The 19,293-nt window shown below is 35.5% G+C and overlaps 1 protein-coding gene across 2 annotated transcripts in view; it reads left to right on the forward strand.

Annotated features, from left to right (window-relative positions):
- Positions 1–16,983, forward strand: part of LOC141390655 (sodium-coupled monocarboxylate transporter 1-like) — a 35,378-nt gene extending 18,395 nt beyond the window's left edge. For both annotated transcript variants that reach the window (XM_073963600.1, XM_073963601.1), the window contains exons 6-10: positions 14,465–14,532; positions 15,209–15,363; positions 15,545–16,178; positions 16,245–16,423; positions 16,588–16,983. In XM_073963600.1, the coding sequence (XP_073819701.1) occupies positions 14,465–14,532; positions 15,209–15,363; positions 15,545–16,178; positions 16,245–16,423; positions 16,588–16,828 (1,277 nt within the window). In that variant the 3' untranslated portion in view covers positions 16,829–16,983. The remainder of the gene's footprint in view (positions 1–14,464; positions 14,533–15,208; positions 15,364–15,544; positions 16,179–16,244; positions 16,424–16,587) is intronic.
- The last annotated feature ends 2,310 nt before the right edge of the window (positions 16,984–19,293 follow it).

Genomic DNA, 19,293 nt, shown 5'->3' on the forward strand with positions numbered 1-19,293 from the left:
TTCGCCAAGAACCCGAAACCCCATATAACGGTACCCCTCGACTTAGTGTGTTTTAAAAATATAACAAATCTATACTGTTCAATTTTCTTTACATTTGGACCTTGAATACTCATAGGATATAAAAGCATAAAAAATGTCTACTTCAATCCACTTTTATTAGAAGAGATATTTTGAAGACAGAGTATTATGAAGATTTTATGCACATTTTCCAACCGCAATTCAGAAAGGTTAGAAAAGAACTATTTAAAAAAAATTTACTTAATGTGCACGGGTATGTCAACCGTTTATAACGGTAAATTTTTTGATGCATTTCAATTTAGGCCTTTTCATTATCAGGTGAAAACCTTGTAGTCAACAAAATTGTTGCATTGGACCACGTTTCCAAATTGTCATACAAAAAACAAAAAATATTTTTTGAAAAGATACTTCACGTTTGACTACATAATTCTAGTACATTATTTAGAAACGCCTTCGCGTTAACATAATATCAATGAAACAATATTCAGTACAATTTTTCAAATCCGAACTTTTTCTCAAATTTCAGAGTGATCTTGATAACAAATATTTTTTCCATTTTGAATTTTTGGTCAAATTATATAATCCAAGCTTTGTTCCTACACCCAACACCAAATTTAGTACCATTTAGTACTTTTCGTTCCCCTATAGTACGTATATGTCACTTTAACAGTTTACACAATACCAAAATGGTTTTGGTATTGTGTACTTTTCGTACACATAATTAAACGTTTCAAAACTTACTTCCTTATATTTAACATATATCCCAACCGCAATTCACTTTTCCAGCTTTATATGTTCCCCTGAAACCAATCATAGTACTGTTTAGTACTTTTTGTATAAATAAGTACGAATTTTCGCAACCTCCTCCCTACCTCCACTCTAATCAACAATTGCTTATCTAATACCGGATTTCAAATCCAAATTCTAGTTCTTCCCCTTTACAAAATCACAAATTGTACAAAATTCTGTACCATATAGCAAATACCAAAAGGTACCAAATTTTGTACCATTTACCACTTTTCGTACACGACTTTCCAAAAACTACTTTCATACCTCAGTTCTTTAGGTTCACCTAAATCCATATTATAGCCAATGTATGTAGTTTCATTAAGCACTTTTCCATAAGTACGAATTTCCAAAGTAACCGCAATCCTACACTCCAACAGTAATCTGTTCACACAAATACAAATTGTATCGAATTTAGTGCCATTTAGTACTGCTTGGTGCATATTAGTATAATTTTCCAAAGTTACCTCCATATCTCAATTCTACATTCTAACAGTAATCTTAATTCCAAGTAAAAGTAACAGAAATCTTAATTCAGGATTCCAGCTCTATGCGTTCACCCAAATCCAAATCATACTAAACTCACTACCATTTAGGACTTTTCGAACTTGGGTACATCTTTCTTACTCTTTATCAGTGACCCTCATTCCAAATTTCAGCTCTATTCGTTAATTCAAATCCAAATTGTACTATTTTTAGTATTTTTCGTACACTTGTAGTTCAAATTTCCAAAAACCTTTCTTTGTTACTCTCCATCAGTAACCATTATTCCAAATTTCAAGATTCCTGCTCTATCCGTTCACCCAAATCCAAATTGTACTAAATTTAGCACCATTTAGTACGCTTCGAACACTTATAGTTAGAATTTCCTTTCTTTTTTACTCTCCATCTGTGACCCCTCATTCCATTCAGGATTCCAGCTCTATCCGTTCACCCGAATCCAAATTGTATTAAATTTGGTACCATTTAGTACTTTTGTTAATCTCCATCAGTAACTCTCATTCCAAATTTCAGGATTCCAGGTCAATCCGTTCACCCAAATCCAAAATGTACTTAATTTAGTACCATTTAGTACTTTTCGTACACTAACAGGTCGACTTTCCAAAAACCTTTCATTGTCACACTTCATCATTGACCTTCATTTAAGATTTCAGTATTCCAGCTCTATCCGTTCACCCAAATCCAAATTGTACTAAATTTAGTACTTTTCGTGCACTTACAGTTCGAATTTCCATAAACGTTTCTTTGTTACTCTTCATCAGTGGCCCTCCTTCCAGATTTCAGGATTCCAGCTCAATCCGTTCACCCAAATCCAAATTGTACTAAATTTAGTACCATTTAGTACTTTTCGTACCCTTATAGTTCGAATTTCCAAAAACCTTTCACTGTTACTCTTCATCAGTGGCTCTCATTTTAAATTTCAGGATTCCATGTCTATCCGTTCACCCAAATCCAAATTGTACTAAATTTAGTATCATTTGGTATTTTTGGTACATTCTGTGCGCTTATAGTTCGAATTTTCTAAAACCTTTCTTTGGTACTCTCCATCAGTGATCCTCATTCCAAATTTTAGGATCCCGGCTCTATCTGTTCACCGACATCCGAATTGTACTAAATTGAGTACCATTTAGTACTTTTCGTACCCTTTATATTTCGAATTTTCTAAAACCTTTCTTTGTTACTCTTCATCAGTGATCCTTATTCCAAATTTGAGGATCCTGGATCTATCTGTTCTCCGAAATAAAAATTGTACTAAATTTAGTACTTTTCGTACCCTTACAGTTCGAATTTCCAAAAACCTTTCATTGTTACTCTTCATCAGTGACTGTCACTTCAAATTTCAGGATTCCATTTCTATCCGTTCACCCAAATGCAAATTGTACTAAATTTAGTACCATTTGGTACTTTCTGTGCGCTTATAGTTCGAATTTTCTAAAACCTTTTTATTGTTACTCTCCATCAGTGACTCCCATTCCAAATTTTAGTTTTCCAGCTCTATCCGTTCACCCAAATCCAAATTGTACTAAATTTAGTACTTTTCGTGCACTTACAGTTCGAATTTCCATAAACTTTTCTTTGTTACTCTTCATCAGTGACCCTCATTCCAGATTTCAGTATTCCAGCTCAATCCGTTCACCCAAATCCAAATTGTACTAAATTTAGTACCATTTAGTACTTTTCGTACCCTTATAGTTCGAATTTCCAAAAACCTTTCACTGTTACTCTTCATCAGTGGCTCTCATTTCAAATTTCAGGATTCCATCTCTATCCGTTCACCCAAATCCAAATTGTACTAAATTTAGTATCATTTGGTATTTTTGGTACTTTCTGTGCGCTTATAGTTCGAATTTTCTAAAACCTTTATTTGTTACTCTCCATCAGTGATCCTCATTCCAAATTTCAGGATCCCGGCTCTATCTGTTCACCGACATCCGAATTGTACTCAATTTAGTACTTTTCGTACCCTTATAGTTCGAATTTCCAAAAACCTTTCATTGTTACTCTTCATCAGTGACTCTCACTTCAAATTTCAGGATTCCATTTCTATCCGTTCACCCAAATGCAAATTGTACTAAATTGAGTACCATTTAGTACTTTTCGTACCCTTTATATTTCGAATTTTCTAAAACCTTTCTTTGTTACTCTTCATCAGTGATCCTCATTCCAAATTTAAGGATCCCGGATCTATCTGTTCTCCGAAATCAAAATTGTACTAAATTTAGTACTTTTCGTACCCTTATAGTTCGAATTTTCTATCCGTTCACCCAAATGCAAATTGTACTAAATTTAGTACCATTTGGTACTTTCTGTGCGCTTATAGTTCGAATTTTCTAAAACCTTTTTATTGTTACTCTTCATCAGTGACTCCCATTCCAAATTTCAGGATTCCAGCTCTATCCGTTCACCCAATTCCAAATTGTACTAAATTTAGTACCACTTAGTACTTTTCGTACCCTTATAGTTCGAATTTCCAAAAACCTTTCATCGTTACTCTTCATCAGTGACCCTCATTCCAAATTTCAGTATTCCAGCTCTATCCGTTCACCCAAATCCAAATTGTACTAAATTTAGTACCATTTGGTACTTTTCGTACACTAATAGGTCGAATTTCCAAAAACCTTTCTTTGTTACTCTTCATTAGTGATTCTCATTCCAAATTTCAGGAATCCAGCTCTATCTGTTCACCCAAATCGCAATTGTACTAAATTTAGTACCCTTTAGTACTTTTTGTACACTTATATTTCGAATTTCCAAAAAACCCTTTGGTACATCTTTCTAGCCCTCCATCAGTGACCCTCATTCCAAATTTCAGAATTCTAGCTCTTACCGTTTGCCTAATACAAAGGGTACCATATTTAGTACCTTTTAGTACTTTTCGTACACTTCTAGGTCGAATTTCCAAAAACCCAGCCTTATCTCACCCCTACACACCAACAGCAACCTACACCCAAAATTTCAACTTTCTAGCTTCAGCCGTTTCGTCTGGGCGTTGATGAATCAGTCAGTCAGTCAGTCAGTCACTCACCTCACTACTCTTTTATATATATAGATATATCTGCAAGACAAAATATCACATAAAAAGAAAAAGTGCAAATATGTGCATGGTGTTTCGATGGAAATTGGTAAACCACTCTTCCCTTTTTATGAAATGATAAGATACACAGCCCAACTCGGTCTTACTTACAACTATTTTTATCAATTATTGTGAAAATTGACCTGGAAAAAAATCACCAAGTACGGACATCAATTTTTAAAAAAACGAACATTTCATTGGGGAAAATGAACACATACCTTTCATTACAATTACAAAAAAATGTAAAACCTGTTGTTTATTTTGGATATTATCATCTATATATATAAAAGAGTAGTGAGGTGAGTGACTGACTGACTGACTGACTGATTCATCAACGCCCAGACGAAACGGCTGAAGCTAGAAAGTTGAAATTTTGGGTGTAGGTTGCTGTTGGTGTGTAGGGGTGAGATAAGGCTGGGTTTTTGGAAATTCGACCTAGAAGTGTACGAAAAGTACTAAAAGGTACTAAATATGGTACCCTTTGTATTAGGCAAACGGTAAGAGCTAGAATTCTGAAATTTGGAATGAGGGTCACTGATGGAGGGCTAGAAAGATGTACCAAAGGGTTTTTTGGAAATTCGAAATATAAGTGTACAAAAAGTACTAAAGGGTACTAAATTTAGTACAATTGCGATTTGGGTGAACAGATAGAGCTGGATTCCTGAAATTTGGAATGAGAATCACTAATGGAGAGTAACAAAGAAAGGTTTTTGGAAATTCGACCTATTAGTGTACGAAAAGTACTAAATGGTACTAAATTTAGTACAATTTGGATTTGGGTGAACGGATAGAGCTGGAATACTGAAATTTGGAGTGAGGGTCACTGATGAAGAGTAACGATGAAAGGTTTTTGGAAATTCGAACTATAAGGGTACGAAAAGTACTAAGTGGTACTAAATTTAGTACAATTTGGAATTGGGTGAACGGATAGAGCTGGAATCCTGAAATTTGGAATGGGAGTCACTGATGAAGAGTAACAATAAAAAGGTTTTAGAAAATTCGAACTATAAGCGCACAGAAAGTACCAAATGGTACTAAATTTAGTACAATTTGCATTTGGGTGAACGGATAGAAAATTCGAGCTATAAGGGTACGAAAAGTACTAAATTTAGTACAATTTTGATTTCGGAGAACAGATAGATCCGGGATCCTTAAATTTGGAATGAAGATCACTGATGAAGAGTAACAAAGAAAGGTTTTAGAAAATTCGAAATATAAAGGGTACGAAAAGTACTAAATGGTACTCAATTTAGTACAATTTGCATTTGGGTGAACGGATAGAAATGGAATCCTGAAATTTGAAGTGAGAGTCACTGATGAAGAGTAACAATGAAAGGTTTTTGGAAATTCGAACTATAAGGGTACGAAAAGTACTAAATTGAGTACAATTCGGATGTCGGTGAACAGATAGAGCCGGGATCCTGAAATTTGGAATGAGGATCACTGATGGAGAGTAACAAATAAAGGTTTTAGAAAATTCGAACTATAAGCGCACAGAAAGTACCAAAAATACCAAATGATACTAAATTTAGTACAATTTGGATTTGGGTGAACGGATAGAGATGGAATCCTGAAATTTGAAATGAGAGCCACTGATGAAGAGTAACAGTGAAAGGTTTTTGGAAATTCGAACTATAAGGGTACGAAAAGTACTAAATGATACTAAATTTAGTACAATTTGGATTTGGGTGAACGGATTGAGCTGGAATCCTGAAATCTGGAATGAGGGTCACTGATGAAGAGTAACAAAGAAAAGTTTATGGAAATTCGAACTGTAAGTGCACGAAAAGTACTAAATTTAGTACAATTTGGATTTGGGTGAACGGATAGAGCTGGAAAACTAAAATTTGGAATGGGAGTCACTGATGGAGAGTAACAATAAAAAGGTTTTAGAAAATTCGAACTATAAGCGCACAGAAAGTACCAAATGGTACTAAATTTAGTACAATTTGCATTTGGGTGAACGGATAGAAATGGAATCCTGAAATTTGAAGTGACAGTCACTGATGAAGAGTAACAATGAAAGGTTTTTGGAAATTCGAACTGTAAGGGTACGAAAAGTACTAAATTTAGTACAATTTTTATTTCGGAGAACAGATAGATCCAGGATCCTCAAATTTGGAATAAGGATCACTGATGAAGAGTAACAAAGAAAGGTTTTAGAAAATTCGAAATATAAAGGGTACGAAAAGTACTAAATGGTACTCAATTTAGTACAATTCGGATGTCGGTGAACAGATAGAGCCGGGATCCTAAAATTTGGAATGAGGATCACTGATGGAGAGTACCAAAGAAAGGTTTTAGAAAATTCGAACTATAAGCGCACAGAATGTACCAAAAATACCAAATGATACTAAATTTAGTACAATTTGGATTTGGGTGAACGGATAGACATGGAATCCTGAAATTTAAAATGAGAGCCACTGATGAAGAGTAACAGTGAAAGGTTTTTGGAAATTCGAACTATAAGGGTACGAAAAGTACTAAATGGTACTAAATTTAGTACAATTTGGATTTGGGTGAACGGATTGAGCTGGAATCCTGAAATCTGGAAGGAGGGCCACTGATGAAGAGTAACAAAGAAACGTTTATGGAAATTCGAACTGTAAGTGCACGAAAAGTACTAAATTTAGTACAATTTGGATTTGGGTGAACGGATAGAGCTGGAATACTGAAATCTTAAATGAAGGTCAATGATGAAGTGTGACAATGAAAGGTTTTTGGAAAGTCGACCTGTTAGTGTACGAAAAGTACTAAATGGTACTAAATTAAGTACATTTTGGATTTGGGTGAACGGATTGACCTGGAATCCTGAAATTTGGAATGAGAGTTACTGATGGAGATTAACAAAAGTACTAAATGGTACCAAATTTAATACAATTTGGATTCGGGTGAACGGATAGAGCTGGAATCCTGAATGGAATGAGGGGTCACAGATGGAGAGTAAAAAAGAAAGGAAATTCTAACTATAAGTGTTCGAAGCGTACTAAATGGTGCTAAATTTAGTACAATTTGGATTTGGGTGAACGGATAGAGCAGGAATCTTGAAATTTGGAATAATGGTTACTGATGGAGAGTAACAAAGAAAGGTTTTTGGAAATTTGAACTACAAGTGTACGAAAAATACTAAAAATAGTACAATTTGGATTTGAATTAACGAATAGAGCTGAAATTTGGAATGAGGGTCACTGATAAAGAGTAAGAAAGATGTACCCAAGTTCGAAAAGTCCTAAATGGTAGTGAGTTTAGTATGATTTGGATTTGGGTGAACGCATAGAGCTGGAATCCTGAATTAAGATTTCTGTTACTTTTACTTGGAATTAAGATTACTGTTAGAATGTAGAATTGAGATATGGAGGTAACTTTGGAAAATTATACTAATATGCACCAAGCAGTACTAAATGGCACTAAATTCGATACAATTTGTATTTGTGTGAACAGATTACTGTTGGAGTGTAGGATTGCGGTTACTTTGGAAATTCGTACTTATGGAAAAGTGCTTAATGAAACTACATACATTGGCTATAATATGGATTTAGGTGAACCTAAAGAACTGAGGTATGAAAGTAGTTTTTGGAAAGTCGTGTACGAAAAGTGGTAAATGGTACAAAATTTGGTACCTTTTGGTATTTGCTATATGGTACAGAATTTTGTACAATTTGTGATTTTGTAAAGGGGAAGAACTAGAATTTGGATTTGAAATCCGGTATTAGATAAGCAATTGTTGATTAGAGTGGAGGTAGGGAGGAGGTTGCGAAAATTCGTACTTATTTATACAAAAAGTACTAAACAGTACTATGATTGGTTTCAGGGGAACATATAAAGCTGGAAAAGTGAATTGCGGTTGGGATATATGTTAAATATAAGGAAGTAAGTTTTGAAACGTTTAATTATGTGTACGAAAAGTACACAATACCAAAACCATTTTGGTATTGTGTAAACTGTTAAAGTGACATATACGTACTATAGGGGAACGAAAAGTACTAAATGGTACTAAATTTGGTGTTGGGTGTAGGAACAAAGCTTGGATTATATAATTTGACCAAAAATTCAAAATGGAAAAAATATTTGTTATCAAGATCACTCTGAAATTTGAGAAAAAGTTCGGATTTGAAAAATTGTACTGAATATTGTTTCATTGATTTTATGTTAACGCGAAGGCGTTTCTAAATAATGTACTAGAATTATGTAGTCAAACGTGAAGTATCTTTTCAAAAAATATTTTTTGTTTTTTGTATGACAATTTGGAAACGTGGTCCAATGCAACAATTTTGTTGACTACAAGGTTTTCACCTGATAATGAAAAGGCCTAAATTGAAATGCATCAAAAAATTTACCGTTATAAACGGTTGACATACCCGTGCACATTAAGTAAATTTTTTTTAAATAGTTCTTTTCTAACCTTTCTGAATTGCGGTTGGAAAATGTGCATAAAATCTTCATAATACTCTGTCTTCAAAATATCTCTTCTAATAAAAGTGGATTGAAGTAGACATTTTTTATGCTTTTATATCCTATGAGTATTCAAGGTCCAAATGTAAAGAAAATTGAACAGTATAGATTTGTTATATTTTTAAAACACACTAAGTCGAGGGGTACCGTTATATGGGGTTTCGGGTTCTTGGCGAAACTGATGAAGCTATGTACAACATTGAATTGTGAATGTGCGCTATTGTTGTTGTGAAGGGGTGAGATAAAGTTTAGTGTTTGGAAATTCGTATTGGGAGGGAAAGCTGTGTTAGTGAAGGAGTAAAACCAGAAGTCAAGTCTGAAATTTGCAATATGAGTCGCTGTTGGTGTATATCTGTGATATGAGGTCGGATGCGATACGGCAGTAATTTTTTTTTTTTTTTGAATTAAAGGAATTTAGTACAACGTCAGTCAATCCTCAGTGTTCACCACTTCCATATTAAATATTGTTCATATATATTTTATGCCCTTTCCGCATACGAAGTAGCGGGCATTTGCTAGTCTTCTATATATATAAAAGAGTAAAGTGATGATGTGATCTACAACGCCCAGACGAAACGGCTGAAGCTAGAATCCCCAAATTTTGTGTGAGGATTAGTCTTGGGGCAAAGGTGCTCGATAAGGCTGGGTTTTTGGAAATTCGTCCTACAAGGGTGCGAAAAGCACTAAAATGTACTAAAAATGGTCAAATTTGTGTGGGGGCCGACTAGGAATCAACGCCCACACGAAACGGCTGAAGCTAGAATTCCCAAATTTTGGGTGAGGATTAGTCTTGGGGCGAAGGTGCTCGATAAGGCTGGGTTTTTGGAAATTCGTCCTACAAGGGTGCGAAAAGCACTAAAATGTACTAAAAATGGTCAAATTTGTGTGGGGGGCCGACTAAGAATCAACGCCCAGACGAAACTGCTTAAGCTAGAATTCCCAAATTTTGGGTGAGGATTAGTCTTGGGGCGAAGGTGCTCGATAAGGCTGGGTTTTTGGAAATTCGTCCTACAAGGGTGCGAAAAGCACTAAAATGTACTAAAAATGGTCAAATTTCTGTGGGGGGCCGACTAGGAATCAACGCCCAGACGAAACGGCTGAAGCTAGAATTCCCAAATTTTGGGTGAGGATTAGTCTTGGGGTGAAGGTGCTCGATAAGGCTGGGTTTTTGGAAATTCGTCCTACAAGGGTGCGAAAAGCACTAAAATGTACTAAAAATGGTCAAATTTGTGTGGGGGCCGACTAGGAATCAACGCCCAGGCGAAACGGCTGAAGCTAGAATTCCCAAATTTTGGGTGAGGATTAGTCTTGGGGTGAAGGTGCTCGATAAGGCTGGGTTTTTGGAAATTCGTCCTACAAGGGTGCGAAAAGCACTAAAATGTACTAAAAATGGTCAAATTTGTGTGGGGGGCCGAATAAGAATCAACGCCCAGGCGAAACGGCTGAAGCTAGAATTCCCAAATTTTGGGTGAGGATTAGTCTTGGGGCGAAGGTGCTCATTAAGGCTGGGTTTTTGGAAATTCGTCCTACAAGGGTGCGAAAAGCACTAAAATGTACAAAAATGGTCAAATTTGTGTGGTGGGCCGACTAAGAATCAACGCCCAGGCGAAACGGCTGAAGCTAGAATTCCCAAATTTTGGGTGAGGATTAGTCTTGGGGTGAAGGTGCTCGATAAGGCTGGGTTTTTGGAAATTCGTCCTACAAGGGTGCGAAAAGCACTAAAATGTACTAAAAATGGTCAAATTTGTGTGGGGCCGACTAGGAATCAACGCCCAGACGAAACGGCTGAAGCTAGAATTCCCAAATTTTGGGTGAGGATTAGTCTTGGGGCGAAGGTGCTCGATAAAGCTGGGTTTTTGGAAATTCGTCCTACAAGGGTGCGAAAAGCACTAAAATGTACTAAAAATGGTCAAATTTGTGTGGAGGCCGACTAAGAATCAACGCCCAGACGAAACGGCTGAAGCTAGAATTCCCAAATTTTGGGTGAGGATTAGTCTTGGGGCGAAGGTGCTCGATAAGGCTGGGTTTTTGACTGATTAATAATCAAAGCTCAGACGAAACGGCTTAATCTAGAATCTTGAAATTTTGTGTGAGGGTTAATCTTGGGCGAAGGTGCTCGATAAGGCTGGGTTTTTGGAAATTCGTCCTACAAGGGCGCGAAAAGCACTAAAATGTACTAAAAATGGTCACATTTGTGTGGCTGACCGCCTAATAATCAACGCCCAAACGAAACCACTGTTTCGTTAACTTTAGACAAAGTGATGGTTTTTAATATGATCTTGTACAAATTTTCAATATTGGCTACAATGTTTGTGTAAAATTCTACATAAGTGTTTTAATCATTCTTTTTGGATTGATTGACAACTTTGAGCACGTAATTTTCTTAATTTGGAGTACCTAATTCCTTAAAATTTGAGATAATAAAGTGCAAAGTAAATTTAAATAAACGTCTAACATTTTTGATACATGTGTAAAGTAAATTTATAGAAATAGTGATCATCTTCATCTATATATATAAAAGAGTAAAGTGATGACAGACAGATCTACAACGCCCAGACGAAACGGCTAAAGCTAGAATTCTCAAATTTTGAGTGAGGATTAGTCTTGGGGCGAAGGTGCTCGATAAGGCTGGGTTTTTGGAAATTCGGCCTACAAGGGTGCGAAAAGCACTAAAATGTACTAAAAATGGTCAAATTTGTGTGGGGCCGACTAAGAATCAACGCCCAGACGAAACGGCTGAAGCTAGAATTCTCAAATTTTGGGTGAGGATTAGTCTTGGGGCGATGGTGCTCGATAAGGCTGGGTTTTTTGAAATTTGTCCTACAAGGGTGCGAAAAGCACTAAAATGTACTAAAATGGTCAAATTTGTGTGGGGGGCCGACTAAGAATCAACGCCCATACGAAACGGCTGAAGCTAGAATTTCCAAATGTTGGGTGAGGATTAGTCTTTCTTGGAGCGAAGGTGCTCGATAAGGCTGGGTTTTTTGAAATTTGTCCTACAAGAGTGCGAAAAGCACTAAAATGTACTAAAAAAGTCAAATTTGTGTGAGGGGCCGACTTAGAATCAACGCCCAGACGAAACGGATGAAGCTATAAGCTTGAAATTTTGAGTGTAGGTTGGTGTTGGTATGATGGCGTGAGATAAGGCTCGGTTTTTGAAAATTCGTACTTTTGGGTACGAAAAGTACTAAATGGTACCAAATTTGGTACAATATGAATTTAAGTGATCGGATAGAGCTGGAATAGTGAAATTTGGAATTAAGATTACTATTGGAGTGTGGGATTGGGATACTTTTGGAAATTCGTACTTATGGCAACGAAGAGTACTAAATGGTACCAAATTTGGTACAATTTGGATTTGGGTGATCAGATACATTTGGAATCCTGAAATTCGAAATTAAGATTAGTTTTGGAGTGTTGGATAGAGGTAGGTATGGAAATTCGGACCTATGGGAACAAAAAGTACTAAATGGTACTAAATTTGGTACAATTTGGATTACGGTGATCTGATGCAGCTGTAATTCTGAAATTTGGAATTAAGATTACTGTTGGCGTGTAAGATTGAGGTAGTTGTAGAAATTCGTACTCATGGGTACGAAAGTACTAAATGGTACCAAATTTGGTACAGTTTGCAATTGGGTGAATCGATATAGCTGGAAACCCGAAATTTGGAATAAGGAGTACTGTTGGAGTGTAAAATTGATAAAGTTTTGGAAATTTGTACTTATGGGTAGGAAAAGTACTAAATAGTACTAAATTTGGTACAATTTGGATTTCAGTGATAGGATACATTTGGAATCGTGAAATTCGGAATTAAAATTGATTTTGGAGTGTTGATAGAGGTAGGTTTAGAAATTTGTACTATGGATACGAATAGTTCTAAATGGTTCCAAATTTGGATTTGAGTTATCATATATATCTGGAATCCTGAAATTCGGAATTAAGATTATTGTTTGAAAATTTGTACTTATGGGTACGAAAAGTACTAAATTTGGTACAATTTGGATTTCGGTGATCTGATGTAGCTGCCATCCTCAAGTTTGGAATTAAAATGCCTGTTGAATTGTAGGATTGATAAAATGTTGGAAATTTTTAGTTATGGGTAGGAAAAGTACTAAATTTGGTACAATTTGGATTTGAGCGAACGGATAGAGTTGGAATCAAGAAATTTGGAATTAAGATTACTTTTGGAGTGTAGGACTGAGATATGGAAGTAGTTTTTGAAATTCGTACTTATGAGTACGAAAAGTACTACATTTGGTACAATTTGGATTTGAGCGAACGGCTAGAGCTGGAATCTTAAAGTTTGGAATTAAGATTACTGTTGGGGTGTAGGATTGAGGAAGTTTTGGAAATTCGTACTTATATGTATGAAAGGTACTAAACGGTACTAAATTTGGTACAACTTGGATTTGAGTGAACGGTTAGAGCTGGAATCTTGAATTTTGGAGTTAATATTACTGTTGGGGAAATGCGTGCTTATGCTTACCAAAAGTACTACATTTTGTACAATTAGGATTTGGATGAAATTATAGCGCTCGAATCCTAAAATGTGGAATTAGGTACACTTAGGGGTACAAAATGGTTCCATGTATGGTACAATTTTGTATTGGATGAACGGATAGATCTGGATTCGATTTAAGAAATATGTGCCATAAATGTACGAAAAGTTGTAAATGGCACAGGATTTGGTACAATTTGTTATTGTGTAAAGGGAATTTTGAAATAATTGGAGGAGGTTCGTATTTATGTATTTACATGTAAAGTACTAAATAGTTCTATAATTGGTTTTGAGGGAACAGATAGAGCTGGAAATGAGGATGGCGGTTGTTGGGTTAGGCCATATTTGCGCTGAGAACCTCAATTAAAATATCTCAAAAAATGTGGATTGCTCTTGTGTAGGCGTGACAAAATGTTTCCACCATTCTATATTATATATTGTTTATTTGTTTTGCATATTTAACGCATACGAAGTAGCGGGCACTTTGCTAGTAGTTTTATAATCAACTTAAATATTGAGACAAACAAAAATGCCAAATAGGGTCACTTTGATCTGTTTTTAGACCTGCTTATTAAAAAAGAAACGTATATATTTTTCATAACTACATTATTTGACCCTATTTGGTGTGAATTGATAAAAATTTTTTCCAATTTTTGGCCAGGTTTTTCGGAAAATTGGACACTGTGCATTGTGACGTCATTCATTGTAACTCCTTCTACTCTCTTAGTAATTATCTGTGTCCCATTGGTTGTTTACATGCATAAGTCTGTTTGTATGTGTGTATTTCGTCTGAACATTGGATAACCTCCCAGATTCAGGAGGCTAGTATAAGTAGGGGAGAGTAGCAGGTGAATAAGTTGGGTTGTAATTCAGACCGTGAATTAAAACTATTAGTAAAGTAAACAGTAACCTGAATAGAGTAAAGCTGTGTGCTTAGTGGATGTGTGCTTAGTTACGATGTATAATCTTGAGTGAATATGTAATGGAATGACGTCAATAAAACATTGTAGAATCGTAATCTAAACAAACACTCGTTTTATTTCTACACCGTAACAGTATTGACTCTTCGATCTCGTGCTAAATAACTTTACCTAACCTAACTTCTGATCATCTTCATTTCTTACTTTCTATAGTAACTGGCGTGAATATCCATATTATAACACCGGTAGTATGCATAGTCTGCATATTCTATACTTGTGTGGTAAGTTTTGAATTTGAAATTTTAGTCTAAGTCATCTATAGAGAGAAACTGAATAAAAGGGAGAGATGGAGATATGTGGGTATTTGTGAAAATGCTGAAAACCAGAATACAAAATTGTTCAACTTGTTGTTGAAAATGTTTATGTGAATTTTTTAGTTTTATGGCATGAAGGACTTCCGGTATCTCCGAAAAATCCAAAAATGTTTAACAAAAAACTAAACTAAGATCTTCTTATTTAATTTCTCGTTAGAGTCGAGCTTAATGGCCTATGATTTTTTGCAAGTGAAGAAAGCAAAGAATCATAGGTCATTACGATTTTTTGCTTTTTCACTTGCAAAACATCATAGGCCATTAAGATAAAAGCGTTTATCGTGGAAAGTCATACAGGTTGAATGAGAAAAAAGCTCATCACTGGAAAAAAACGACATTCATTTGAGAAATGAAAAGTTCGATTACAGAGAAGCCACAGCCGATTTGTCTGATGAGCAGCTACCTAAAGTTGCCTTTTTCACTTGCAAAAAATCATAGGTCATTAAGCTCAACCCTAACGAGAAAGTATATAAAAATTAATATTAAAATGATCTTCGCCCTATAGACAAAATTTCAAAAAAAAGTTTTTCTTATTTCTACCTTTTTCACACTTTCATTGTATCTTTCATTTTATTTGAATCTAAAGGGTGGTCTAAAAGCTGTGATTTGGACCGATGTTATACAAACCGTAATTATGATTGGAGCCATAATATTTGTGATTATTAAAGGTACTATAGATGTTGGTGGCTTGGGAGTTGTTTGGGAACGTAATTGGGCTACTGGAAGAATCGAAGCACCAGAGTATGGAAACAAAGAAATTTAAGGCCTGGGTACATAAGCAGCATCGCCTGTTCTCCTTGCTTGCCTGCTTCATTTCTGACATAACAAACATAAAAAAAATTAGAAGGAAGGCAAGCAGGCGAGACTGTTTATGTACCCACGCCTTTAAACATTTAGAAACTCTCTCAAATTCACTTTTCAGATTAACCTTAGATCCCACATTACGCATCTCAATGCTATCGATTTTGTTGGGTTCCAGTCTTTGGTATACTCAGGTGAATTGTGCCAGCCAGCACATTGTACAACGTTATCTCTCGGTACCCTCCGTGAAGGATGCTAAACGTGCCTGTATCTATTTCACCGTGGGTATTATTCTCATCAATATCTTGACAATGTATAATGGCCTCGTAATGTTTGCCAATTACCACGATTGTGATCCGTTGACTACTAAATTGGCCAAAAACAAAGATCAAATTGTACCTTTAATGATAATGGAAACATTCCAGCAGTTACCTGGCATTGCGGGTCTATTTGTGGCTGGAGTTTTTAGTGCTGCACTTAGTTCTATGTCTACCGTATTGAATTCATTGGCTGCCGTTTGTTTGGAAGATTATATCAAACCTTTTGTAAAGACACCTTTGAGTGAAAGGCAAACAGCGTGGATTATGCGTTCCACGGTGGTTATTATTGGTCTTTTGAGTGTTGCCTTAGTGTTTCTGATTGAAGTTATGGGTCATGCTGTACTCCAATTGAATACCACCTTAACATCTGTCACCGGGGGACCTTTGCTGAGTTTATTTTTAATGGGCCTGCTGATGCCATGGATTAATTCTAAGGTGAGTAGAAGTTCTTGTTAAATTGAAATATTTTCAGAAATAAATTTTTAATGTTTTCTTGTACAGAGTGCCATATCCGGTTGCATTGTATCCTTTGTTGTCATGACCTGGATATGTGTTAAATGCCAAATAGCCTTGGCTAGTGGTGAATTGGTTTATCCGGTGAAGCCATTTTCAACTGAAGGATGTACTTACGAATTCGAGTCAACAATGACACCGACCAATGTCAGCAGTATTGATACTAGGTAAGTTAAGATCCGACATTTTTATTGCACTTCAAATGTTCATGTATCATAAGTAGATGTGGAATTATGATCCATGAATATTTGGATCATAAATATTTTAATCCGAATATTTTAAAATATATTTATTTATTATCCTGATTTGTTTCTTTTTTCTATCTTATCAGTTCTAAAACCTTTGTCCAGTATATCTATCAAATGTCTTTTTTCTTTTATGCTGCCTTTGGATGCATCGTTTCCATTGTAGTTGCCCAATTGTCAACTCTGATTTTTGGTCGTAACAATCTTTCAACTATGAATCGTCAACTTTTCCCACCATTTGTAAGAAAATTTATAAGAACGAGTCAAGGTGAAAATCAGGAGGAGTCACTGGCTATGATGTCTGCGGGTCAGACGCAAGGTCATTAAAACAATTCTTAAATGAGCATGCATATTGACTGAAAATATTCATAAATTATAACTGATATTAGCTTAAAATCTCTTGCTTAATATGAATTCGTTTACCTTAAACGTCCGGTTATTATCTAGTAAACGTCCGATATTAATGATTTTAACTTACAAAATTATGTGTTTTTGTGAATACTCGGTAATCCGGATAACTCGATAATCCGGACATCGCCGAAACATGTGGTGTCTGGATTATCGAGACTATACTGTATATGTATAGACAAACAAATACTCCTGTTATGCGCGGCGTTGTGACTCAAACCAAATATCTCAATATTTTTCGAAGACAATTTTTGCGGGTTAATTGCAAGATTTTGTTCAACATATTTATATGAGGATGTTGATCCGGCCAAAGAAAAGAAAATTTCATAATTTTTTAAAATTAATTTAAAAAGTATCCAAAAATGTAGGTTTCAAAAATGTACACCCCAACGAAATCTAAATACAAAATTTCAGTCATTTCGGTGGGATATTGAAGCCACAATCTTCAAAATACCGAAAATCGGGCGCTACTGCCCTATGGGGGTATATTAAAAAGTGGACCTGTACCGACCGACATTCTCTGTCGGAATATTTTATATCCCAACAACTACTAAATGCCGAATTTCAGCCACTTCAGTTGGGTAATGCGGTTAAAACCTTTAAAATTACCAAAACCGGGCGGTACCGTCCTATGGGGGCTATTTCAAAAAGTGGACCTGCACCGGCAATTCCCTGTTGGTATATTTCATATCCCCAACAAAGACTATATGCCAAATGTCAGCCATTTCGGTTGCATAATGTGGATAAATTCATCAAAATTGCCAAAATCTGGATGTACCGTGCTATGGGATTTACACAAAAAAATTTATAAAAATTACAAATTGACCAAATAAATATAGTAAAATTATCAGGGTGATTGGCATTTTTTTTTTTTTTAAATTATCAATATAAAGCTATTTTTATCATAATTATGGATAAACAGCGACTTTTATTTTCTGCATTTTTCCCACTGTGCAACGTCCTTTCGACTACCAACCACACCAGTATTTTAAAGTCCATAACTTTAAAAATTTCCGAATATTTTCCGTAAGTTACCGACCAGAAATATTGTCGCTAAGCTCTACCGATAGCAAAAGTGACATCAACTTTTATTTAAAGTTTTCATCCATAAAATTTTGGGTTTGAATTTTACCGTTTTTTGTCGGTAACCAAAAAGAAAAAAATTAAGATTTACAGAATCGCACAACAGGTAATCTCTATAACAAATCTGTCTCTTTTTATTTCTCTTATTTCCCAAATAAAGTAGCAGCTTTTATTAAAATGTTCGTGCTTTATTTGGGTTTATATTTTTCCACAATTTTCGCGTAAACACTGTTTCTATTTATGTGGAAGAAACACATATGGACATACATATATTTTCAGCACTTTGTTTGATTTTTACAGCGTTTTATTTAACATGCTTTGGTGTCCGTTTACTTCAAATCTGGTAACTCATATTTAACCCACTTGCAGTTGACCAATCGAACTGAAACTTTGCACACTTTTCAGATTTAGATGACAATACATGAATATGAATATTAAAACAAAGATTGGTCCATTTTACAGTATTTTAACGGTGTTTTATTTAAATTGCATTTCAAATCTGGTAACTCAATTTTGACACAGTTGCAGTTGACCAATCGAACTGAAACTTTTCACACTTTTCAGATCCGGATGACAATACATGAATATGAATATTAAAACAAAGATTGGTCCATTTTACAGTGTTTTAACGGTGTTTTATTTAAATTGCATTTTAAATCTGATAACTCAATTTTGACACAGTTGCAGTTGACCAATCGAACTGAAACTTTGCACACTTTTCAGATCCGGATGACAATACATGAATATGGGCCCATTTTTTTCCTACAGCCCCCATATAGCGGTACCACCCGATTTCAGGTATTTTGAGGATTTTTCATCGTTTTTGCCCGAATTAGCTGTCATTCGGCATTTGGGATTTCCAATGATACAGACATATACCCACCAAAAATTCTGAGCATAGATCCAGGTTTTGGTATAGCCTCCTTATAGCGGTACCACCCGATTTCAAATATTATGAAGATTTTATCTTCATTTTTAGGCCGAATTGGCTGTAACTTGGCAATGGGACCGCCCATTGGTACAGAAACTTCCTCACTACAAATGATAGACTTATTTACAGGTTTTGGTATAGCCCCCATATATCGGTACCACCTGATTTCAAGTGTTTTAAGCATTTTATCTTCATTTTTAAACCGAATAGGCTGTAATTTGGCATTTGGGGTTCCCAATGGTACTGAAACTTCCCCACCAAAAATTGTGGACATAGGTCCAGGTGTTGGTATAGCCCCCATATAGCGGTACGGCCCGATTTCAAGTATTTAAGGATTTTATCTTCATTTTTAGCCAGAATTGGCTGTAGC

This window comes from Musca autumnalis, unplaced genomic scaffold, assembly GCF_047663935.1.
Source record: "Musca autumnalis isolate F117 unplaced genomic scaffold, ASM4766393v1 scaffold_1, whole genome shotgun sequence".
Lineage (NCBI taxonomy): Eukaryota > Metazoa > Arthropoda > Insecta > Diptera > Muscidae > Musca > Musca autumnalis.